The sequence below is a fragment of the Choloepus didactylus genome, chromosome 27, assembly GCF_015220235.1.
Source record: "Choloepus didactylus isolate mChoDid1 chromosome 27, mChoDid1.pri, whole genome shotgun sequence".
NCBI lineage: Eukaryota > Metazoa > Chordata > Mammalia > Pilosa > Megalonychidae > Choloepus > Choloepus didactylus.
This window is the reverse complement of record NC_051333.1, coordinates 4120339-4144191: the sequence shown is the minus strand read 5'-3', so window position 1 is coordinate 4144191 and position 23853 is coordinate 4120339. Positions and strand designations below refer to the sequence as shown.

Here is a 23853-nt window from a genome sequence, read left to right as displayed (position 1 = left end):
AGCATGACTCACCAGGAAGGGAGGGCATTCATGCCTCCTCAAAGGGTAGCCAGACTTGTATTTATGGATGTTATTTTCTCTCTTGAGAGGTTCATATTCGGCTTTTGTGTTTCCTTGGGTGAACATAAGCCACCCTATCTTTGTGCTCCAAATGTCTAGCCCATCACGGCCATCTCACACATTGGGAAGATGAGACAAGTACACACGTTTCAAGGTACTGAAAATGGAAAGCAGTTGAACCCAAAGCAAATCCCTGGGATCTGGAAAGGGGGCAAGGGTTGCAAAGTCCAGTAGGACGTAAAGAACCTAAACCTGCTCAGAGGCAGTACCTTGAAGAAGTCAGGACTTCAGGGAGTGGCTGTAAGGATGGGCTCAAGGAACACAGAATCCAGGCCTTCCCTGGGCAAGCTGGGCAAAATGGGACCAGAGACCCCAGGTGAGGCCCCCAACTTCTCATGGACCTTTCTGGATGGACAAGCAGGACATCAGTGTTGGGACCACCAGGCCAGAGAAAGATATAAAAGACATGCAGAATTGAATGGGATGCCATTTAAATATCTGTCCCACAGTTTCTCAGTCTCACCACTACTGACATTCGGGCTGGGTAATCCTTTGTTGTGGGGGGACTGCCCTGTATGTTTTATGTCCATACTTTCCCTTTAGAGAGAAGAAAATAAATAATTATTTAATGCACCTTAAGGCAGATGCAGTCTTACAAAGAGAACTTTATCTAAGGCTTTTTCAAAAAACCTCTGCCAGACTCTAATCTCTGTGAGAACCAAGACCATATCTGTCAAATTCCCCTTTGAATAACAAATGCTGGGCACAGGTCCTATAGTTGCTTACCAGATCCAGCATGGGTCAGGCCCTGCCGACACCCCAGCCCTAGTTCTCACCCTGTTTTCTCTCATCCCCAGACTCTCCATTCCAGCCACATTGGTCACCCCTTGGTTCTTCACAGTCACCTTGCTTCCTCCCGCACAGGGCCTTTGCAAATGCCGTACCCTGTGCCCAGAACACTTTTCCAACCCCTTCTCACCTGGTTAACTGCTGCTCAACTTTCAGATCTCATATCACTTCTTCAGCAAAGCCCACATAGACCTCCAAGATTATAACGAATCTTCCTATCACAGACCCCTGGAGCTCCATCTTCTTTTTGCTCTACTTCCAATGGTAGAGACAGCTAATGATTCCCAGTATCCAAATTTCCCTTCTTCCTTTAAATAATAAAACACTTCCCTTTCTTTGGAATGCCACAGCTAGAGATCATATCTCCCCCAGACATTTTTGCAGCTAGCTTTGGCCATCTAAGTCTCTGACCAGTGGGTTGCAAGTGGAAGAGACGTGATCAAAGTCTGGGTCTTCTTAAAAATAACTGTGTAAATCCTTCTCTCTGTCTCTCTTCCCCACTTTCTGCCGGCTCAAAACCAGAAATAGGGGCTAAATGTTGATAAAAGCAGAGCTCTGTCACCAGTCCTAGATTGTTCAACTATGTACTGTTAAGTGAAAGAGAAATAAATTAATTTCTAGGTTTTTTTTTTGAGGGGAGGTCTCTTTGTTACAGCAGCTTAAAGTGCTCCCTGACTGATACAATGAGTAGTAATTTGGTTAATGCTTTTCTCTGTGAGCTCCATTGGGGTGAGGCTTATGTCTGAGATTATTCAACATTGTATCTCCAACATCTAGCATTGATGCCTCCCACAAGGTAGACATTAAAGAAATGTCTGATAAATGGTTGAATGAGAACTGGGGAGAAGCAGGTACAGGGACAAAAGTGGAAGTCCTGAGGGCAATGTGCCTGGGTTTGGGGGACAGGAGAGAAGATTTAATTAAAACTAATAATATTAATTTTCTATTGCTCTTTTAACAAATTATCATCAACTTAGTGGCTTAAAACAGCAATTAATTATCATACAATTCTGGGAGTCAGAAGTCCAAACTGGGTTGGCGGAGCTGTATTCCTCTGGAAGGCTTGAAGGGAGAATCCTGGCCTTTTCCAGCTTCTGGAGGCTGCCTGCTTTCCAGGTCCAGGGCGCCTCGCCACTTGACCCCTGCTTCCTTCCAGTGTCACATCTTGTCTCTGCTCCCATCGTCACACCTCCTTCTCTGACTCTCACCGTCCTGCCTCCCTCTTATAAGAGCCCTCATGACAACACTGGGATAATCTCACATTTCAAGGTCCTGAAATCCATTGGCAAAGCCCCTTTTGCCGGGTAAGGTGACATATTCACAGGTTCTGGGGATTGGGATGTGGTCATCTTTGGGGGGCCACTGATCAGCCTTCCACAGAGGATAGAAGAGTGGAACCTAATTACGTGAACTTCAGCAGGGAGAGCTCACCCAGTCCGGTTTTGTGCACCTCCCAAGACCTCCTCCTTGCCAGGCCCTGGTGATGCAAAGATAAAACAACCTGGTCCCTCCAGGGAGGAGCCTGTGGTCTAGTATAGAGACAGAGAATCTTGATACAGTAAGATCAGTAAAATAAGTGCTTCCATCAGGGTGTGTTAAGGCACTGTGGGAGCAGAGAAGAGTCAGGCAACAGTTTGCAGAGGAAACAGCACTGAATCTGAGACCTCAAAAATGAGTATAGTTAGCCAGGCAAGAGGAGATAGAGAGGCTAAACCATATCAGATACACTGCAGCCTCATTGGGAACTTCTTGGAAATGCTGGTTATTTATGGGTGACAAAAAAAAAGGAAGCTTCATCTGAAAAGCCATAAACTGCTCTGCAAATGTTAAATGTAACAACTTTCCTTCTCCTCTTCCCCATTTAAAAATGAAACTTACAAAGGAGAACAAGACCAATAAAAATCCAGAAGTCTTAATTCAATAAACTGGAAGAGGGAATTGTTTTTTAAGTGACAGCCACAAGAAAAACCACAACAATCTAACCACACTGACTGCCTGAGGTCCCAGGTTGGACCCTGTGTCTCGGAGGGCTGTTGGTGAATGTTAGGAATGACACCTGTGGATCATGTGGGAAAATGGTGTGGAAAGTGTTCAATTGTAGAAAGTGAAATTAGTATCATTGCTATTATTCAGTCAATAAACATTTGGTCCCCACCAAGCCTTGTGCTAGCCACTGGATAAAGTACTATGAAGAAAGCCCTGGCTTATAGGATAGATAAGTGCATGGGTAGATTGATGGATATTGAATGAACGAATGAATAAATAGATATGTAAAATGATTAAATGATCAGTGAAGGGAGATATGAACAAATGGATGGAAGAATGAGTGAATGGATGAATGAATTAATGACGGATGGATAAGGGAAAATGAGAAAACAGATATATGCATGAATGAGAACAAGTAAAAAGGGAATGGACAAATAGAGAAAAATGAGGACAGGAATCAATGAGAAAATGACAGAGCAAATGAATGAATGAATGAATGAGTGAATGGATGGAGTTGGGCCCAAGTACAAGCTCACAGCAAGTCTCCTTGATATGACACTGACATCCCATAGGACTTTGGAGGAACTTCACATCACCTCTCTATTCTGCTGCTTTCTCAAATGTAAAATGAGTTTTACAATCTGGGGCCTTTTTCTCCCTGGAACTCGCACATTCACATATGGTAGGAAGACTGCCCTGGATATGGTCTGTCGGGATCCCGCGTTGGTACTGAGGAGAAACCCAGAGAGCCCCATTCAGGGTCCCTCCTCCCACCTTTTCAGCAAGTCAATGCACCCAGGCAGCGAACTTAACTTCAAAATTAATTTCTGCTTAAACTAACATTTGGATACCATAATCTCACCTACTAAGATAACCGGGTGTTGAAATAACACCATTTTATACACTTTACTACATTTTAAATTTCCCAGTCTTTATGGAGGACCTGGTTTAGACAAGTCTCTGAAACAAAAGAAGAAGCCAATATTGCTCACCCTTTGTCAAATCATATGTGTGTCTGGTGTGGGGACAATTGATCAATGCAGTGAACCGTGATCAGCATGTTTAATGAAATTAATAGAAAATATTAGTGCACATCTCTATAGTAGAAATAAATACTGTTTCATGAAGCTTGTATTTCAGTTTATTTACATAAATGGATGAGTGTACAGGGTTGCAGTGTAAATTTTACTTCTTACTCTGTCCTTGTACAAAAAAGGAAAAAGATAAACAATTTCAACCCACTGGTCTAAGATTTCTCAAGCTCTTGATGTGTTAGGAATTGGCTTTCTCATTTAATTCTCTCTGGAACCCAGCATGACAGTATTCTTAATTTCCTCTTTTAGCTTCCCCTTTTAGAAATTAAAATTCAGAGGGTCTGTACATTGCTCAAGATCACTCAGCTACTTAGTGCCAGAGTTGGAGCTGTCCAAAAACTAAAACTGTCCAAAAAAATGGAAGCCATCTCTTCTCCATAAAGTGGGAAGAGGGGAGGGGGCAGTTGGAAAATTAACAAAAATAGAGAAGGGTGTATGCCACACCCAAAATAGGGCATACATCGAGAAAGGAACGCGAGTTTTGAGGGGCAAGAGCTGCTCACGGTTGCAATCTGTGAGAGAGGCATCAAGGTTAGCCAAATTAAAAATAGAAGAAAATAAATTAATAAATTCAAGAGAAACTGTGCAGGTCACTCAAGCCTTGGGGAGGAAGAGAAGCAAATTAAGCGCAGACAGGCTCCAGTGTGGAAATGGCTAGCATTCTTTTGACCACCGCTGCGAGGACAGCCAGGAACACAGCGCGAAGCAGACCGAGGGGATTTCGACACCGCGCTGCACGCACGCCATTCTCAGCTGTATGGCAACGGACCCGGCTTTATGGCAACGGTGGTTCAAGGAGCACAGCCGCACGCAAACGAAGCTCTAATTAGGGAAGGAGCTCTACATGGTCGGATCTCGGTCTACCCGGGGGGAAGGTCTGAGGAGGGGTCTCCTTGGCCACCTAGAAGGTGAGCTGGAGTTTGGGTGATGGAAAAAGGTCTTTACTCCGGGTCCTGGGAGTCTGGTAGGAGTCACTGTCAACTTCCCGTAGCTAACATTTACTGAGCATTTACCACGGGCCAGTCACTGTTTTAAAGGCTTTATGTATCATCTACGCAGTCCGTACAACGATCCCGTGAAGTACGTATTATCAGTGCGCCCATTTTACAGGGGAGGTAACTGAGGATTTCCTGCCACCCCCATGGCGCGAGCGGTAGCGGTGGGATTCGAACTCAGGTCTTCTGCTCTGGAAGCCTGAGCGACGGACCGCGCCTCGGACTCCGCTGTGAGTGCCGGGGAAATGCGCCCCGAAGACAGCTGCAGCGCACGGCGCGGAGGTGGGGACGTGAGGAGCCAGGCGCGCTGGTTCCGGGGCTCCGGGAATCGCCCAGTTCCACCCCAGGGACCCCAGCTTCCTCTCCGTCGCTCCCCAGAAGTCTTCCCAGGCGGCGGGAGGCTCCATGCAGCTCCCCTGGGGCTCAGGACCCGACGCTGACGCCCGCGGCGCGGCCCCGGCTGCGCCAGTCAAGAGCGAGCAGCGCGCCCAGAGAGAGGAGGACCAGGCCCGCGAGCCCCAGGCGGACGAGGTTCCCCAGGGTGTAGTCCGGGGACCCGGATCCTGAGGGTCGGGCGGAGAGAGGGGTCGTCAGCGTCGGGACCCCGAAGTGTCGGCGAGGTTCTCCTGGCCTCTAACCCCGGGGTGGAGACGGGAACCCGACTCCTAAATCTCAAACCTGAGCGGGGGGCCTCAACGCCGGGGACTGAGAGATCCAGACCCCCGGGTATGAGGAAGGAGGGGGTTGGGGGCCCGGACCCCTGGGTCTGAGGGAGGAGGAGGCTGGGGGCCCGGACCCCTGGGTCTGAGGGAGGAGGGGGCTGGGGGCCCGGACCCCTGGGTCTGAGGGAGGAGGGAGCTGGGACCCTGGGTCTGAGGGAGGAGGGGCTGGGGGCCTGGACCCCTGGGTCTGAGGGAGGAGGGGCTGGGGGCCTGGACCCTCGGGTCTGAGGGAGGAGGGGCTGGGACTCTGGGTCTGAGGGAGGAGGGTCTGGGGTCTGGACCCCTGGGTCTGAGGGAGGAGGGTCTGGGGTCTGGACCCCCGGGTCTGAGGGAGGAGGGGGCTGGGGGCCCGGACCCCCGGGTCTGAGGGAGGAGGGAGCTGGGACCCTGGGTCTGAGGGAGGAGGAACCGCGGGCCGCTCACCGTCCAGGCTGATGACCAGCGGCTCGCTGCGCTGCGACAGCACGTAGGGCGCGGAGGGCGTGTGGTAGTAGCAGCTGTAGGTGCCGGGGGCGCGGGCGCCGAGTAGCGGAAAGTCCACCCAGGGCTGCGCCGACTCGCGGTACTGCAGCGGGGTCGCCAGGCCCACGCGGTACAGCGCGAAGCTCATGCCCCCCACGCGGCCCGCGCAGCGCAGGCTCACGTTGGCCTCGGGCGCCACCACGGGCCCGGGCAGCGCCACCAGCGACGGCCGCGGCAGCTCGTCTGCGCGGGGGAATGGGACACCTGAGTGCGAGCGCCGGCCGTACGGTGGGGGGCGTGCGCCTCGGTCCTATCCCTCTCCCTCCCTCCCTCCCGGGGTCTCAGCCGCCGGGCGTCCTTCTGATTTCTTTTCTTGTTGTGTCTCCTCATTCCCCCGAGGTTTCTCGGCCTCAGCGCTAGTGCCATTTGGGGCTGGCTCATTCTTTGCTGTGGGGTCCTCCTGTGCACTGCAGGATGTTTAGCAGAGAACCTGGCCTGCACCCACTGGACGCCAGGAGCCACCCACCCCAGTCGTGACAACCAAACCTGTCTCCAGATCTTGCTAAATGTCGCCTGGGGTAAAATCACCGGGGCTGAGAACCACTGTGTCTACGTATATGTCTCTGTGTCGGGGCCTCACTGTTTCTCTGAGTCTCTGTCCCTCTCCATGGAGCCCTTTTTGCTCTGTTATTGTATAAGCCTGCCTTTCTCTGTTCCTTTCTTCTCCCCAGTTGTTTGTGTTTGTGCCTCAAGCTCCCTCTGCCTCTGTGTGTGTACGTGTGGGAGAGTGCATATACCTGTTTCTTTCCCTGTCTTGTCTCTCCACGTGTCTATTCTGTGACTCAGTCTCTCTCTATGCCTCTGTATATTCCTCTTTGTCCGACTCTCTCTCCCTGTAATATCTCTGTCCCTCTTCCCCCATCCCCCCTTCCCCATCCCCCATACCCCTAACTCACCTGTCACCAGCAGTTGCAGGCCATCACTGGGCTGGGACCAGACACCTGGCCCCCAGCCTTGCCTCTGGTAGCAGCAACGGTAAGTGCCCCCCTGGGCTGGGGTCACCTCCTCCAGGAAGAATTCTGCCATCTCCACGGCCACATCCCGGAGGATCATGGGGTTTGTTGCTCCAGCCTTGAAGAATGCAAACCTCCAGGCGGGTTGGGGGGCCCGGCACCTCAAGGTTACGTTGACACCAGGAGTCACGACTGCGCCCGGCTGAGCCCCCAGCCATGGCTTGAGATGTGAAGCTGGAGATACTGAATAGATGGGGCTGCCTGGGTGCTTGGACCCCCTGGGAGCCCAAGGGCATGGAGGGGAAGTCCGGCAAGGAGGAAAGTCACCTGTCACTTTCTCAGTCTCAGTTCCCTGTCTGTAAAGTGGGGGAGGGGCTGGGCTACAACTAGGACTTCTCAAAACAAGCTGCCAATCAGGCGAGCAGGATACAATCCCAAATACAGTTACAAACTCCTGAGCTTTCCTGCATGGTTTGTCAACATAGTGTCAAGGGGTTGGGCCCCAGAAAGCTGCCATTTTAATGAGCTCCCCAGAATATCTGCAATGTATTTCACACATTTCAATAGCTGCCAAATTTTGCTTTCTATTTGGAAAAATACAATGTTGGATCCCTACTTAACACCATTCCCTAAAGGAAATTCCAAATGAATTAAAGATTCAAATGTTTCTTTTTTAAAAAATACATAAAACTATTAGAAGAAAATACAGAAAAATATATTTGTCTTGGGGGTAGGGAAGGCCCTCTTAAAATACAAAATGAAAAATTCATAAGGGATAAGATTAATAAATTTGACCACTTCAAGATTTGAGAGTTTTGTATGCTAAAAGACAAATGGAGCTAAAAGAAAAGTGACAGCACTGGCAAAAATCATTTACTCCTAAATCACATAGGCTAAGAATATAGAAAGAACTCCTAGAACCAACCCAACAGAAAGTTGGACAAAGGGTATAAATATGCAGTTCACACAAGCCCAATGATCAAAGCACATTTGGAAGACAAAAGTTGCACAATCTCAGTAGTTATTGTCAAAAATAAAGCAACAGTAAGATTTTTTTGCCTATCACATCAAAAATTAAAACTATGGTTAAGACTCATTTTGGGTGAAGATGTAGTGAAACAGACACCTAGGTGCACTTGAAAGGAGCCCTTTGAGAAGAAAACTTGTCAGTTTCTATTAAGACACACAGAGGGCATGGCCAATGACCCAACAATTCCACCCTCCATCTGTAGCAGATTGAATCGTGAACCCCTACAAAAGGCATGTTCTCAAGTTCTTAATCTTAAGTGTCCTTGTGCTTGTGGACTTAGCTGTAAAGAGGAGCCTTTGAAGATGTATTGTAAGTTAAGGTGTGGACTCATTGGTGAATGGGATCCTGTAAGATCCTATTTGGTGTGGCCTGACTGAATCAGGATGAGCCTTAATCTATATTACTGGAGACCTCAGAAAGAGAAGTCAGAGAAACTCTGGGAAAACAAGGACATGGTCATTGAACAGAGGCAGAGATGCAAGCCAAGGAACCCCAAGGATTGCTGTGAGCCACCACCAAAACACTAAGACTTTGGAGAGAAAGCAGGGCCTTGGTGATGCCTTTGGTTTTGGACTTGTAGCCTCCCAAGCAGTGAGGCAATAAATTACCCTTTTTTGAGCCAATCGGTGGAGTGATGTTTGGCAGAGCTGCTCTACCCAACTAAGACACCACCCTAGAGAAAGTCACGTACCTGTGCACAAGAGAGCTCACAGCTCCCTGGAGCACTTGCTGCAGTATTGATTGGGAGGGTGAAAAATTGGAAACAACTTCAACGTCTATCAAGAGGGGATTGGGCAAATAAACTAGATCCAGCCATATCATGTCAAGTACTAGACAGTGGTTTAGGTAGAGCTAGCTATAGTGATATGGAAATATCTCCAAGAGAGATTATAAAATGAAAAAAGCAAGCTGCAGAACAGTGTGTCTCATGGAATTTTTGCTTTGGCAAAAAAAGAGAAGTATATAAATATATACATATGTATGAATGCCTGGAAATTTTGTGTACGCAGTCAGAAGATTATTTAAGGAAGATGGAGAAGGGGAAGAGGGAGGCTGTTACTTATCTCTTTCATGTCCCTTGGTAACACTGAATTTTTAAAACCATGAATATATGTTAACTTTATCAATAAAAATGAATTTAAAGTAAATTGATAGATAAGGTATTAATATTTACCCAGGTGATCCTTATTTAAAGTTGGGGAAAGTGGCGAGTGGTTTGAAAGGAGAGGTCCCACCCATCCAAACTTCAGAAAATTTGGGAAGAAACCCAGAGTCACCTAAGAGCAGGGACCCTACTTTCATGGGAAGAGGGTTCCAAATAGGGGAAGTTGGGGAATCTTTATTTCTTGAACCCTGCCCAATGCCAGGATCTGAGCCAAGGGCTTTCCACATGTGATTTTATTCAACAGTCTATTTTACAGAGAGGAAAACTGAGTCTTCGCAAGCAGTACTTTGTTCAAGATCATATAATGAATGAAATTAAGAAACTGGGGTTCCAGTTTAGGTCTATTTAGCACCAAATGTCATGGTCTTTACCACTAACTTATACTGGTCATTAAACAGAGGGAAGAAGGGAGGGAGGGGAGGAAGAGAAGGAGGGAGGGAGGAGGAAGGGAGCAGAGGGAGGAAGGAGGGAGGGTCGGAGGGAAGGAAGGAGGAAGGAAATCTGGGGTGGGGTTGGGCACAAAAATAAAATCTGAGTAGCTGGAAATGAAACGAGGTGTTAGCAGCATACAGGAGGCTGGATGGGGGTATCACTTACCAGGTGGAGTGACGACTGTGTCACACGGAGGCCCTGTGGAAGGTTGGGGGGGGGCAGGGTCTTTGGCAGCTCTAGGCTGCTCCCAGCCACATCTCACTGGGAACCCAGGAATCTGAGTCCCCAGTCCCTCTTTCCTCTGGGAAACATATGTCCACTACTCCCAGTCCCTCCTTTCCCATTAAGGAGGAATCCAGACTTTCATTCTCCACCAACTTAGGAAACATCATCCTCCTCTTGCCTCTGGACCCAACAGTTCAGGCCCTCGGGCCCCACCTTTTCCTGGAGACCAGTAGTCTGAATTCATAATTTCTCTTCACTGGGGTTCAGGAGTCTGAGCCCCCAGCTCCCTCCTCTCTCAAGACACAAGAGCTCTGCCTCAGCCTTTTCCCACACCAGAATCTAGGAGTCTATACTCCCTCAGGACCAAGAGATTCCTCCTCACTCTCAGACCCAGAAACCCAAGCTCCCTTCCTCCCCCTTCTCTGCCCCTCACTCAAGACCCAGAAGTTCAGGCCCTCTCCCCTCCTCCCTCAGCCCCAGGAGTTCCAACCCCTAGCCTCCTTCAGCCTCAAGACACAAAGAATCCTGCCCCTCTCCCCTTTTCCAGGGACCTAGGAATTTGAGGTGGCTGAGTCCTCCTGTTTTTGAATCTACGGGTCTGGATCCCAGTCTGTCCCCTCTTTCTGGCCCACAATTCCAGCTCCCCACCCAGTGCTGCCTGTTCACCCTGCACCTGCCGTTGGGAGACTCGGTAGTCTGGTGCCTGGCCCCCTCCTCCTTCAGGGTGTCTGAGTCCAGCCAGGAACCCGGGGGTGGGGGTGGGGGCTGCTCACAGCGGGTCAGCGGCAGGAGGAGCAGCAGCAGGGCCATGGTGGGCAGATCTGCGCTGGAGCCGGAGCCGGGCTCAGCCGTGCCCTTCTCGTGTTCAGGAAATGAGGCAACATCCGAAAGAGCCAGAGCCCCGTTTAGTGAAGGGGGAAGGAGGTGGGACCCCTGGGTGGCTGTGTCACAGCCCCATGGTGCTGTGGAAAAAGTTGGGAGAGGGAGCAGTCATAACCGGTTGTATTTATTAGTTCAACTTTTTTTTTTTAATCAGCATATTTTTTGTGCCAGATCCTGTGCTGCGTGATGCTGGGGCAAGAAAGGAGTAAGACCCCGTCACTGCCGTCAAGCAGCTCTTAGGCTGATGGGAAGACAGACCAGGAAAAGTCCATTAAAGAGAGAGAGAGCGCGAGGGAGGGAGGGAGAAAGCGTGATTAAGTTATAAAGGACACAGTACAGGCCACTGATCGGGCCCAGAGAAGGCCCCACCCCGTCCTGGGTGACAGCTAGCGTTTCCCGGACAAGCTGATTTTGAGCTGAGGCCGACATGATAAACACGCCAGTCTTTGTCCTCTCCGAGCCTCGGTTTCTCTACCTGTAAAATGGGATTTTATAAGTGAAGTATAAAATGACCGTTGCATGCCGCCTTAGGAGGGTCGTAGCAGGAGGACTGGAAGTTACTCCTCCGAATAGGCTTTCAGGGTGAGGAAACGAAGGAGAGCCTAAAGACCCGACCTCGCACCAGGCGCAGCAGCAGGGGAAAGGCGAGCATCCACCTGCCGGGATGGGCTGTCTGCGCCTGCGCGCACGCGCAGTTCCAGGCAGCGGCGCCTCCATGCAGGGACCACAACTCCCAGAGTGCTCCGCGTCCCCGCCGCAGCCGCCGAGACCAAGATGGCCGCGAGTAAGTGCTGGGCCGGCTCGCGCGGCTCGGGTATCTCCGGGAACCCCGGACGGTGCTTGGGGGCGGGCATGGCGGAGCGCCCCTGGAGGCAGTGGGGTCCGTACCGGAGGGGGCGCACAGGTCACGCGGGACTCCTGGGCGGGGGTGGCACTAGAGGGCTGGAGGTCACCCGGGGCAGCCCCTGCAGGGGTGACCCTCCTCGCCCACCCCTGCAGGAGTCGCCGCCTTCCTGAAGAATGCCTGGGCCAAGGAGCCGGTGCTGGTCGTGTCCTTCACCATCGGGGGTCTCGGTGCGTGAGTGTCCCAGGCGCCAGCAGGCATCACCTCCCAGCATCGTTACCCCTTGCACCCTAAGGCCCCATCGCCAGCATCCTTACCCCTTGCACCCTAAGGCCCCATTGCCAGCATCCTTACCCCTTGCACCCTAAGGCCCCATTGCCGCCCCATCCCCAACATCACAGGTCCTGTCTCTAGGAACTGCACTTCTCCCGAGAGTATTGGCGTAGTTCTACACCCCATCCTCACCCTCGGCTCCTACCCAAGAGGCCCGTGATCCCGCAAAGAGGAGGTTCTCGACTGGCTATGAATTAAAAATACTCGGGAGCTAAAAAAAAAAAAAAAAAAAAGTGAATCCTCCCTTCCCTCTCCCCGTCTCGGACACACACACTCTGAATTGAGTTGATGGAGGTGGGGCTGGGGAATCTGTATTTTGTGAAAATCCTGCAGTGATTTTAATGTTCCACACTGATTGAGAAGCTCTGCTCTAGAACAGGACTGCTCAACTGGAATGTGCATTGGAATTAGTTGGGGGTCTTGTTAAAAATGCAAGTTCTGATTTAGTAGGTCTGGGATGAGGCCTGGGACTCTGCATTTCTAACAAGTTCTCTGGTATTGCCAATACTGTTGGCTGACAGGTCACAAACTGGGTAAAGTTCTAGAACTGGGCTGTCTAGTACAGCAGCCACGAGCCACACTTGACTATGGAGCACTTGAAATGGGGCCTGGTGTGAACTACACACCCGATTTCAAAGACTGAGTATGACAAAGAGAATGTAAAACATCTTAATAACTTTTTATATTATCTAGGTTAAATATGTTTTTAAAAGTTATTTTCACTTGTATCTTTTTAATTTTTAATGGTTCTACTAGCAAATGTAAAATTCCCCATGTGGCTTACATCGTATTTCTGTTGGGCAGCCCTGACCTAGAACATTCCTGCTGTATACCCTTCCTCCCCACCACCACCCCCTAAGTCTGCAACAGCTTATGATTTCCCTGAAACATTCCTAAGTCACACCCCCTCTCATGCTGCTCCACGACCACCCCATACCCAAAACCTCTCATTCCATGACTACTCCCATTTCCTCCTTCCTCTCTGCTCTCTAGGTCTGATGTGGGCTTCAGTGCTTGGCTCCACCCACCTCTAAGAGCTGTAAACCTCTCTACTGATAAATGGGGGTTCCCAGGGTGCCAAAGGGCCCCACAGCAAAGTGTCCTTCTGGGGGTGCTGGACCCCTCTGCTCCCCTCCTCTCTTGTACTTGACCCCACCACCCCCCACCTTTGCCAAGATTTGGCCTCTGCCCCCCTCCCTCTCTTACTACCCAGGCCCTCACCCCTGTGTCTCTCCACAGCTTTCATTGTGCCTGCACTGAGTCCCTACACCAAGTACTCCAATATGATCAACCAGGCCACACCCTACAACTACCCAGGTGAGTGGGCGCCTGAGCAGAGCTGTTTGGGATAGACCCAGCCCTCCTGTGCTGGGGGAGGGACAAGTAGGGTGGATCTCTTCTCCTCAGGGAGTGGAGAGTCTGCGGTGTCCTTTTCTTTTTTTTTAAATTGAGGTATAATTCAAATACCATAAAATTTACCCTCTGTCCATTTTTGCACTCTTGAGTTTCTGCTGTCTTTCCACATTTCTATCCCTCTCTGGGGTCCCATCTCTTTGCTTTCTGGATTTTTGTCTTTAGAGGGCTCCATCTGTGTGTCCTCTGTTTCCCCGTTTCTGTGTATACCTCCCCCTCTGACTCTTCTTGATCTCTGTCCCTCTCCTTGTTTTTGACGTTTCTAGCTCTAGGTCACACATTGCTTCTCTCTGCTTCTCTGATTCTTTTGCCTCCCACCCCTCTTCTCTGTCTTCCCCTTGGGGTCTCATTTCCCTTTCTGAATATAAAATGACAGCCCAGTCCTTCTTTCTGGGCCCTGGAGTTTGGCTGGTCTCAGAGACCTGTCCTCCTGTCCTGTCCTCCAGTGCCCGTCCGAGATGATGGCAACATGCCCGATGTGCCCAGTCACCCCCAGGATCCCCAGGGCCCAAGCTTGGAGTGGCTGAAGAATCTGTGAACACTTCCATCGACAGGGAGGAGATCCCCTCCCCTGAGGCCCCCAATAAAAATGTGAAAACCACCCCAGACCTGGGAGTGTGTGTGATTAGGGTTGGGAGCAGCGGAGAGTGGCCAAGGACACTGTAGGGGTCAGTTTATTGGGAGGTGATTAGTCAAAGGGGGGACTGGCTAGGGTGGGGTACGGCAGCAGTTTGTCTGGCCCCCGAGAAACCCAACTCGAATCCAGGGCCTCGTCTGCTTCGAAACCAAAGTCTTCCTCGACTTTAATCTGGGAAGTTGAGGAAAAGACGTGAGTAGGCCTGGGAACCAAGAGAAGACCCACCGCTCAGCCTTCTTGCTCTCCCAGGCCAGACAGTGTTTCCTCCGTGCACCTCAGAGGCAAGTTCTCAAGTCCAGACATTCCTTCACTTCTTCTCCCCTCAGCCCCTTCTCTTCCACCCATCCTCCCTTTTCACTCTCAGCCTTTCCCAGTTAGTCTTCCTTCTCCCCTACACTTCCTCAAGTCTTTCAAGTCTTTCTCCTTCTCCACTGTTGCTTCCTTTCCTACCCACCCCCTGCCCAACTTTTTCCACCTCCTCTGCCCAACCCCAGACCTCCTGTGACCCTTCCTGCTTCCCCTTCTTTCTCTAGTTCTCTCCAGCCCTGGGCCTGGACGCACTACAGGCTGTGCCCCTCATCACAGCAGTGAACCCTGGGGGCCCCGACTGCACCCCAGCCCTGGGTCCCCACCCCGCTCCTACTTGCACTGGGGCCAGCTCTGGAGTCAGGGCAGCGCCCGCTCGGCGTCCATCCCGGGGCGCTCGTCGCCTCTTCCGCCCGCTGGGCCCCTCGCCGGGGACCGGGCTGCTGGATTCTGGGGGTACGGGAGTCCTTCTGGGTGGGGACAGCCCCTCTTTCTCCGGAGGCTCATTCTCAGCATTGCCTGGGGTGGGGGCATCTGTGCCCTGGCTGCCCTCGTCCTGCGGGGAGGAGGAGGGTAGGGGTAGACGTCCCGGGTGCCCAGCTCCCCCCAGCCCCCGGGCCCCAGGCGCTCACCTCCAACACAATGGTGAGCTGGCTGGTCCGGTAGTCGTCCCCGTAAGAGTCCAGCACTCTCATGAGGAACCTGCATCGGAGAGAAGCTGCCCGTGGGATCACTTTCTCGTGGAGCGGTTGAGAAAAAGGGGCAGACAACAGAGCCCAGCTCTGACTCCCTTTGAAGCCAGCGCTGTTCCCGATGGTTTAGAGCACAGAATCTGACAGCCTGGGTGCCGAGCACACAACTGGCAGTGGAAACTTGGGCGAGACCATCTACCCTTCTGAGCTTCGGTTTTCTGCTGTCAGTGGGAGATGACAGCCGGCATGGCAGGCTGCTGTGATGGCAATACTGATCTCTAGAAAGTGCTTAATGTAGTGTCTGGCACTGAGTAAATGCTCCAGCGTAAGAGCTACTATTTTTATTAATAACTGAAAGGCGAGAGAGAGCTGGGGTCAGAACATTCCTGCTACTTGAGGCTGCCTTCTCTTCTTTCCCCTCTCAGGTTTCTTTCTTTTTTAAGCTCTTGACTGATTGAAAAGATCCTGAAGTGTGCCAAGGGCCTGGGTGCAGCATTTTACATGCACGATCTCCTTCATTCAACAAATATTTATAGCCTCCTGGGTACCAGGCACTGTTCCAGGTGCTGGAGATTCATCAAGGAATGAAACAGATTGCTGTGCTTACGGAACGCAGGTCCTCGCGGAGAGTGGGAAGGGGTATGGGTTCCTGCTGGATGGCGGATGGTTGGGGAGGCCTCCCCGCAGGTGAGGAGGTGATGGAAGAACATTCCCAGCAGCAGGAGCAGCGAACGCAGAGACCCCAAGGTGGAGCATGCTGGAGTGTGCCAGGTGGAGCAGGAGGGCAGTGTAGGGCCTGTGATATAGGGTCTTGGCTGTATGTTGTAAGGACTGTACATTGTGTAAGGATGTTCGCTTTCCTCTTGAGTCAAGCGGGAGCCACCATGGGCTCTGAGCAGAGAAGTGACTTGGTCTGTCTTACATATAACAGGACCGACCAGCCACCTCCGAGTTCCTGATACAGCAGGTCTGGGAACCACAGGGCTCAGTTCCATGGAGTACAGAAAGAATTTCTTGACACCTCTGTATTAGGGGAGGCTAAACACGTGCAGATACCTTCACATTTTTGGTATTTTAACCATAAAGACCACTCATCTTATTCATAAACTCTTGATCCTATTGTAAAATAAGGTATTTGAGGATGGTACAAATAGGGAGGAGAATAAAAAGGTTCACTCAGGCTGTGGGAGAGGTGCCTTGGAGGAGAGCTGAGGGAGGGACAGGGAGAGCAGGTGGGAGAGCAGGTGGGAGCACGTGGTGGTGGTCCAGGTGAGCAGGGAGGACAGGGAGAGCAGGTAGGGGCACGTGGTGATGGTCCAGGTGAGTGGTGAGGACGGGGAGAGCAGGTGGGAGTATGTGGTGGTCCAGGTGAGTGGTGAGGACGGGGAGAGCAGATGGGAGCGTGTGGTGGTCCAGGTGAGCGGTGAGGACAGGGAGAGCAGGTGGGAGCGTGTGGTGGTCCAGGTGAGCGGTGAGGACAGGGAGAGCAGGTGGGAGCGTGTGGTGGTCCAGGTGAGCGGTGAGGACGGGTAGAGCAGGTGGGAGCGTGTGGTGGTCCAGGTGAGCGGTGAGGACGGGTAGAGCAGGTGGGAGCGTGTGGTGGTCCAGGTGAGCGGTGAGGACGGGGAGAGCAGGTGGGAGCGTGTGGTGGTCCAGGTGAGCGGTGAGGACGGGGAGAGCAGGTGGGAGCGTGTGGTGGTCCAGGTGAGTGGTGAGGACGGGGAGAGCAGGTGGGGAGCGTGTGGTGGTCCAGGTGAGCGGTGAGGACAGGGAGAGCAGGTGGGAGCGTGTGGTGGTCCAGGTGAGCGGTGAGGACGGGTAGAGCAGGTGGGAGCGTGTGGTGGTCCAGGTGAGCGGTGAGGACGGGTAGAGCAGGTGGGAGCGTGTGGTGGTCCAGGTGAGCGGTGAGGACAGGGAGAGCAGGTGGGAGCGTGTGGTGGTCCAGGTGAGCGGTGAGGACGGGGAGAGCAGGTGGGAGCGTGTGGTGGTCCAGGTGAGCGGTGAGGACGGGGAGAGCAGGTGGGAGCGTGTGGTGGTCCAGGTGAGCGGTGAGGACGGGAGAGCAGGTGGGAGCGTGTGGTGGTCCAGGTGAGTGGTGAGGACGGGGAGAGCAGGTGGGAGCGTGTGGTGGTCCAGGTGAGTGGTGAGGATGGGGAGAGCAGGTGGGAGCGTGTGGTGGTCCAGGTGAGCGGTGAGGACGGGGAGAGCAGGTGGGAGCGTGTGGTGGTCCAGGTGAGCGGTGAGGACGGGGAGAGCAGGTGGGAGCGTGTGGTGGTCCAGGTGAGCGGTGAGGACGGGGAGAGCAGGTGGGAGCGTGTGGTGGTCCAGGTGAGCGGTGAGGACGGGGAGAGCAGGTGGGAGCGTGTGGTGGTCCAGGTGAGCGGTGAGGACGGGGAGAGCAGGTGGGAGCGTGTGGTGGTCCAGGTGAGCGGTGAGGACGGGGAGAGCAGGTGGGAGCGTGTGGTGGTCCAGGTGAGCGGTGAGGACGGGGAGAGCAGGTGGGAGCGTGTGGTGGTCCAGGTGAGTGGTGAGGACGGGGAGAGCAGGTGGGAGCGTGTGGTGGTCCAGGTGAGTGGTGAGGACGGGGAGAGCAGGTGGGAGCGTGTGGTGGTCCAGGTGAGCGGTGAGGATGGGGAGAGCAGGTGGGAGCGTGTGGTGGTCCAGGTGAGTGGTGAGGACGGGGAGAGCAGGTGGGAGCACGTGGTGGTCCAGGTGAGTGGTGAGGATGGGGAGAGCAGGTAGCACATGGTAGTGGTCCAGGTGAGTGGTGAGGTGCCTCAGCCCCGGGGAGCAGCACTGGAGGTATGTGGAGAGGAGGGATTCTGGGTCTCTTGGGGGTAGAGTGACAGAGTTCTATTGGATTTGATGTGGGCTAGAAAGCAGTTGGAAGAGGATCATTCACTGACATGGAGACGCTGAGGGAGAGGTGGGTTTGGGGGGAAGATCAGGCTTCATGACATTTCAGACGCTCTTCAGACATTCAGGAGTCACTGTTCAGTGAGCAGCTGGGAAGGAATGTGGGGCTCGTTGGAAGGCAGGTCCGGGCTGGAGATGCAGCGTCTAGGCCTTCTAGGCCTTGAAGACCACGCATTGACGAGACCCTCAGGAGGCGCCTATAGACCAGGTCGTCCAGTAGGACTTGTTGTGAGGACGGACCTTTTCCAGATTTGTGCTGTCTGTCGTAGTAGCCGCTGGCCACCCGTGGCTACCGAGCTCTTGAAATGCAAGTGCAAGACCGAGGAACTGAGTTTTTAATTTAATTTAAATGTAAATCACCACCTGTGACTAGTGGCTACCATACTGGACCCTGCAGGTAGAGACAGAGAAAAGGATCCAAGGGGATCCTGCAGGCCGAGAAACTGGAAAATGAGGCCCGACCAGCAAAGGTGGCTGAGCAGAAGAGGCCCGTGAGGTGGAGGCAGCCCAGGTGGGTGAGTGACCTGGATGCTGCAGTACCTCATAGGTCAGAGGCGTTGAGCCAGGTAAGCTGAGGACAACACTGACAGGTGGATGCAGCGTTGTGGAGCTTTTGTCTGTTCTCCTGATTCTCCTGGGTGGGTGGACGCCAAGTGCTGAGCCCACACCCCTCCTCATCCCAGTGCTGCGAGGTGCCAGGGAGCCTCTGTGCTGAGCTCCACATGCATGTGCTCCCCTTCTGTACCCACAGCAACCTCATGACACAGGCCTTGCCCTCAGTTGACAGGAAACCGAGGCTCAGAGAGGGGATGTCACTTGCTCAGATCACGCAGCAAGAGTGCTGGACACCAGGCCTGTGACTAATGCTTGTGCTGCTTCCCTTCCGGTGGACTCTCCAGAGAGGGTGCTCCCCTCCACCCATCCTCCCAGACCCATGGACATCCTCATCGGCCCCCAGCCCTCATCATCATCCTCTCCTCCTCCTGGCCTGTGGGGGGCAGGTGAAAGGGAAGGTGATGGAGAGATGGGTGGTGGTAGGGTGGTTTAGGAGCAGAGGCTCTGGGTCCAGAGCGGTGAGAAGGGGTTACCTCCGCTCCTGCTGAAGTCTCCGAGTTATCCTTTGTACCTGATGCAGTCTGTTCAAGACCCGCTCGTTCACCTGCAGAGAGTTGGAGGAAAACACCAGTCAACTCGATTCCACTCATTTAACAGATATTTAATTGAGCACCTTCTATGTACTAGGCTCTGGGGATACCAGTCAGAGACCTCCCATGGCCTATAAGGCCCTGCCTGATCTGATTCCCACCAACTGCCCACCCCTCCTGCTCCTCTCCCCTGGTCTATTCCATTCATACTGGCTCGAGCTGCTTCCTGAGCCCCAGGCACACTCCTGCCTCGAGGGCTTTCCACTCCCTTGGCTTGGACCGTTCTTCCCCCAGCTCTCTGCTAGCCCACTCCCCCATCCCTCAAGCCTTAGCTCAAAGGCTGTCTGCTCAGGGACCTGCCCACACCCCATTAAATTGCAACACTCCTTCTCCAGTCCCTCATTCCCCACCCCATCTACCCTCTCAGTTATATTTTTCCATACAATACTTCTCATCCTCTTACATCCTATATATTTCCTTATTTTGCTTATTGTCCGTCTCCCCCAACCAGTGTATAAGCTCCAGGAGAACAGGGATTTTTGCCTGTAGCCCCAGAGCCTTGACCAGAGCCAATTACACAGTAGATACTCAGTGAATACTTGTTGAGCAACCAATGACTTCACATACTAATAAGTGGTTGAAGGACACCAGACAGGTTGATATTTTAGAATTTGGGACAGGAGGTGGCTACTGTGGCTTGGGCTGTCAGGCTAAGAGCTGAATGACGACAAGGGTGCAAGTGTGTAACAAGCCAGAAGAATTCCAAGCTGAGGGAAGAGCCACTGCACACGGTTTTTGAGGACCACAGCCTAGGCTTGGAGGTAGAGAGGAGACTAGGAAGCCAATGGGGAGTCTAATATTGTGGCAAAAGCCTTGTGCTGCTCCTGGGTCAGAAAGACCTGGGGTTCAAATCCCAGCTCTGATACTTACCAGCTGTGTGAGCTTGGGCAAGTTACTCACCCTCTCTGAGCCACATGTTTCTGTGTTTATAAAATGGGAATAGTAACAGAACCTGCTCCTGAGGGCAAGGGCTCAGAGTGCAGACTCAGGGTGCCTGGCTTCAAGTCCCCCTCCCCTTGATCCTCATAGTCCCTTTGAGCCCAGGTATCCATCTCTTAAGCTCAGAAGACTCAGGGGTCAAGGGCAGCAGGGTTGAAAGAGTTCAGAGGGGCCCTGCATGTAAAGCACCAGGACTAGGGTGGTGTACAGATGAAAGTAGTTGCCTTTTCAGCACCACTCTCACACTGAAAAATGCCAACACCATGGTGAGATCTGGCTGATGGTGGAGGGAAGGGATTCACATTCGGAGTCTTAGAAAAACCAGTGGAGAAAAGGAGAGAGAAAACAGGTAATGGGAGGAAGACCTGGTGTCGGGCTGAGGCAACTCAGTCCAGGAGGGATGGAGCAGAGGTCAAAGGCCTGAGAGCTTGGAAGGAGATTGTGGGTGGTGAGAGGGGGTGGGAAGAGGCAGCTTGAAGCACCCTGTTGTCCTGTGTCCTGAGCCTCAGCCTGCCCTTCTTGGACCGTCACACCAGCCTCATTCCTGGCCTCTTAGTCTCTAGGATCTCCCCTTCCAGTCTCTCTCCAACGCCAGCCCAGAGAGGTCCTTTTCTTTTAGCTTTTATTGGAGCACTATATACACAGAAAATGTGCACAAACCTGAAGTGTACAGCTCAGATTTTCACAAAGTGAGCACGCCGATGTAACCAGTACCCAGATCAAGAAACCGGTTACCACCAGCAGCCCAGGAGCCTCCCACCAGCCACTACCTCCAAAGATGCCTGCACCGTAATCCCTGGAACTTGTGAACATGCTCCCTTATATGAAAAAAGGGACTTCGCAGATGCAATTAAGTTAAGGATCTCAAGATGGGGAGAATCTCCTGGATTATCTGGATGGGCCCAGTGTAATCACAAGGGTCCTTTCCAGGGAAAAAGGAGGCAGGAGAGGCAGTGTCAGTGTACTGTGATGTGATACTTGACTGGCCATTGCTGGCTTTCAAGATGGAGGAAGAGGCCATGAGCCAAGGAAAGCAGGCAGCTGCTAGAAGCTGGAAAAGGTCAGGAAACAGGTTCTCTCTTAGAGCTTCCAGATGGAACACAGCCCTGCTGACACCTTGATTTTAGCCCAGAAATCTCCACTTTATGTTTCCACAACTGAGAGGTAATAAACTTGTGCTGTTTTAAGCCACTGAGTTTGTGGTAATTTGTTACAGCAGCCACAGGAAACTGATACCATTGTAGATTCCTTTGGCCTGCTTTTGTACTTGAAATCAATGAAATCATCCATATATCTTCTTTCGTATCTGGTGTCTTTCACTCAGCTTTATGTTTGTGGGACTCCTCCGTGCTGTTCCATGTTGTTGTGAGTTCCTCCTTCTCATTCTTGCACATTAATCCAGTGTATGGAAGAGCAGAACTAGTCAGCTCTTGGGAAATTTCTGATTTGGAGCTTTTATAAATAGTGCAGCTATAAACCTCCTGATGACAGTCACCAGGTGCACACATGGATGTGCTTCTGCTGGGTGTAGAAATGACTGCTAGCCCCACAGTGTGCTTAGTTCAGCTTCTGCTCAGCTTCTGGGGGAGCGGACACTGCTCCAGCACTGCCACTGCTCCCAATGCCCTAAGCCCTGCATTCCAGGCCCTTTACCACCTGGCCTTTTCCACCATCTCCTTCCTCTTCTCTCACCAAGCCAAACACTTGACCTGTCCAGTCCCAAGCAAGCCCTGTACTACCCAGTTCCTGAATGTACTTTTTCCTCTTGACCGCCTGACAAACTCATACTTATCCTAAGGCTCTGCTAAAATGCCACTTCTTTTTTACTTCTTCAATCTCTCCCCTCCTCTCCAATCCCTCACCTCCTTCCCCAGCTCAGGCCTCACCCTCTCCTGTTGGGACTACTGCACCGGCCTCCCTCCTAGTCTCCTGGCCTCCAGCCTTTCTCCTCCCAAAAGTCCCCAACACCAACTTCAGAGAGACCTCTCCAACACCTAGGCTTGACCTCGTCCCCCTCCTGTTTGAAATCTTTCAATGGTACCCCCTCACTTAAAAAAAAAAAAATCCAAATTTCTTGGCCAGGTGTTGCTGGCCTTTCAGAGTCTGGGCTCTGCCTGCCTCTCCATCCTCTTTTGTACTCAGGAGGCTAATGCAGTGATTCAGATAGGATCACATGGGTGTAGGGCAGGGGCCCCTGCAGGGGAGGAGAGAGATACAAGGGAGACTCAGAAGGCAGAATGGACAGGATGCGTAGATGCCAGGGATACGGGAGATTTGAAGGGCTGCAACTGTGACCCGTGATCAGTGGGAAGCTTGAGAGGCACCCCAGAGACACCAGAGATGTGATGGTCAGGGAAGCTCCCAGAGCAGACAGCCCTCCCAGCGCCTGACATCATGGGCCCGGAATGAATGGTGAATGAAAAGATAAATGAAAGGTTCATTCAGCCAGACAAGAAAAGCTGGGCATGCGGACAAGTGGAGCTGGGAGGCCAGAGGGCCCCCAAAAGGGGGGAGTCCGCACTCACCTACCTGCTCGATCTCCCTGCAGCGCCGACCCAGTGCTTGGTACTTCCTGCGATTTAGTTCTCGCTGGCGCCGCCGCCGACCCCGAGCTGCCTCTTCCTCTTCATCCCGCTCCCGGAGCCCCGAGCCGCCCAAACCACCGGACACAAATTCAACTTCTGTCTCTAGCTCGCTCTCCAGGATGTGGCCGCCGAACAGCGGTGGCAGCGCCAACTCCGAGCCTGGCGGCGCTGAGAACTCCTCAAAGCCCACGGCTGCCATGGTCCTGTAAGGCCAGGGGGTGCTCAAGGACCAGGACTCTCGGACCGCAGCCCCTCCTCTCGCAGACCCAGGAGTCCAGGCCCCCAGCCCCCTCCTTCCCTAGACTCACAACAAGTCGGGTCCCCAGCCTCCTCCTACCTTTAGATCCTTCCTCTCCAAGGACCTAGGGGAGTCCAAGCCCTCACCCCCTTCCTCAGAGCCAGTATTTCAGGCCTCTAGTCTCCCCCTTTCTCAGATCAGGAGTCTAGACCCCTAACCTTCTCCTACTCTAGGACGCTCGAGTACAGACCCCAGTCCCAAACACGCCTCTATAAGGATTCTAAGGGGAAGCAGTTGCCTGAACTACAACCCCCATCAGCCCTCGGGGTAAAAGCGCGGAAGGTCGCACAGGATGCAGCCACAATGTCTTTCGGGATTCGTAGTTTTCACAAAGGTTCAGCTACTTACCCCTCTCTCTGCTCCAGCTCCATCTCTCTCTCGCTGCGGGCGCCTCAGGCTTCAGAACTTCCCACGTCTCAACCCCCTAAATTAGCTCGACTACCTGTCCCATCGCTTCAGAGCCCAGGAAGCCGCGAGTTAAGCCGATGCTTTCTAGGAGCTGAAGTTTCCTCTTTCCGGTTCCCCCCACCCCGCACACCCCCCCCCCGGAGTCTCGGTTTCAAGGCCTTGCTTTCCCGTCTAGCGCCTCCGCCAGTCGGCTGAGCTGCCGCCGCCTATCATTCCTGTCTCGACTCCCTGTCGTCCGGCCACGGCGAGCCTCCGCTTGCCAGGCCCAGTCCAGGGCGGGCGGTGAGCGGGTGAAACCCCCTCTCGGCTTTCCTGCTCCAGCCCTTCTGCTCCCAGCTGCGAGTGTTAATAAAGTTGTTGTT

At 52.7% G+C, this 23853-nt stretch overlaps 3 protein-coding genes across 5 annotated transcripts; 1 reads left to right on the top strand and 2 right to left on the bottom strand.

The window, feature by feature from the left end:
• Positions 1 to 5012: 5012 nt before the first annotated feature.
• OSCAR (osteoclast associated Ig-like receptor) lies at positions 5013 to 11561 on the bottom strand. Of its 2 annotated transcripts, none has more exons than XM_037818902.1 (6): positions 11429 to 11561; positions 10711 to 10995; positions 9974 to 10006; positions 7125 to 7424; positions 6130 to 6411; positions 5013 to 5547 (listed from the first exon to the last, which is right to left on the bottom strand). In XM_037818902.1, the coding sequence occupies exons 2-6, from the start codon at positions 10841 to 10843 to the stop codon at positions 5408 to 5410; spliced, it is 888 nt and encodes a 295-aa protein (XP_037674830.1). In that variant the 5' UTR covers positions 10844 to 10995; positions 11429 to 11561; the 3' UTR covers positions 5013 to 5407. The 2 variants fall into 2 exon arrangements, with proteins under 2 accessions (XP_037674830.1, XP_037674831.1); XM_037818903.1 differs by having other exon boundaries at positions 10807 to 10995; positions 11429 to 11558.
• Positions 11562 to 11626: 65 nt separating this feature from the next.
• On the top strand, positions 11627 to 14107 carry NDUFA3 (NADH:ubiquinone oxidoreductase subunit A3). 2 transcript variants are annotated; one of them, XM_037818906.1, is made up of 4 exons: positions 11627 to 11699; positions 11915 to 11989; positions 13332 to 13409; positions 13952 to 14107. In XM_037818906.1, the coding sequence occupies exons 1-4, from the start codon at positions 11690 to 11692 to the stop codon at positions 14041 to 14043; spliced, it is 255 nt and encodes an 84-aa protein (XP_037674834.1). In that variant the 5' UTR covers positions 11627 to 11689; the 3' UTR covers positions 14044 to 14107. The 2 variants fall into 2 exon arrangements, with proteins under 2 accessions (XP_037674834.1, XP_037674833.1); XM_037818905.1 differs by having other exon boundaries at positions 11690 to 11795.
• Positions 14108 to 14163: 56 nt separating this feature from the next.
• Positions 14164 to 23839, bottom strand: TFPT (TCF3 fusion partner). Its single transcript, XM_037818904.1, has 6 exons — positions 23432 to 23839; positions 22730 to 22988; positions 19145 to 19215; positions 15081 to 15150; positions 14786 to 15004; positions 14164 to 14313 (listed from the first exon to the last, which is right to left on the bottom strand). The coding sequence occupies exons 1-6, from the start codon at positions 23452 to 23454 to the stop codon at positions 14194 to 14196; spliced, it is 762 nt and encodes a 253-aa protein (XP_037674832.1). The 5' UTR covers positions 23455 to 23839; the 3' UTR covers positions 14164 to 14193.
• Between the last annotated feature and the right edge of the window lie 14 nt (positions 23840 to 23853).

Coding starts and splice junctions, on each gene's coding strand:
- OSCAR (XM_037818902.1), bottom strand. CDS start 10,843: ATGGCCCTGCTGCTGCTCCTCCTGCCGCTGACCCGCTGTGAGCAGCCC. Junction 6,412..7,124: donor CCTGCAACTGCTGGTGACAG/GTGAGTTAGGGG, acceptor TCCCCCGCGCAG/ACGAGCTGCCGCGGCCGTCG. Junction 5,548..6,129: donor GCTGGTCATCAGCCTGGACG/GTGAGCGGCCCG, acceptor CCCGACCCTCAG/GATCCGGGTCCCCGGACTAC.
- NDUFA3 (XM_037818905.1), top strand. CDS start 11,690: ATGGCCGCGAGTAAGTGCTGGGCCGGCTCGCGCGGCTCGGGTATCTCC. Junction 11,796..11,914: donor GCGCCCCTGGAGGCAGTGGG/GTCCGTACCGGA, acceptor CCACCCCTGCAG/GAGTCGCCGCCTTCCTGAAG. Junction 11,990..13,331: donor CTTCACCATCGGGGGTCTCG/GTGCGTGAGTGT, acceptor GTCTCTCCACAG/CTTTCATTGTGCCTGCACTG.
- TFPT (XM_037818904.1), bottom strand. CDS start 23,454: ATGGAGCTGGAGCAGAGAGAGGG. Junction 19,216..22,729: donor GCTGCAGGGAGATCGAGCAG/GTAGGTGAGTGC, acceptor AACTCTCTGCAG/GTGAACGAGCGGGTCTTGAA. Junction 14,314..14,785: donor CAGAGCTGGCCCCAGTGCAA/GTAGGAGCGGGG, acceptor TCAACTTCCCAG/ATTAAAGTCGAGGAAGACTT.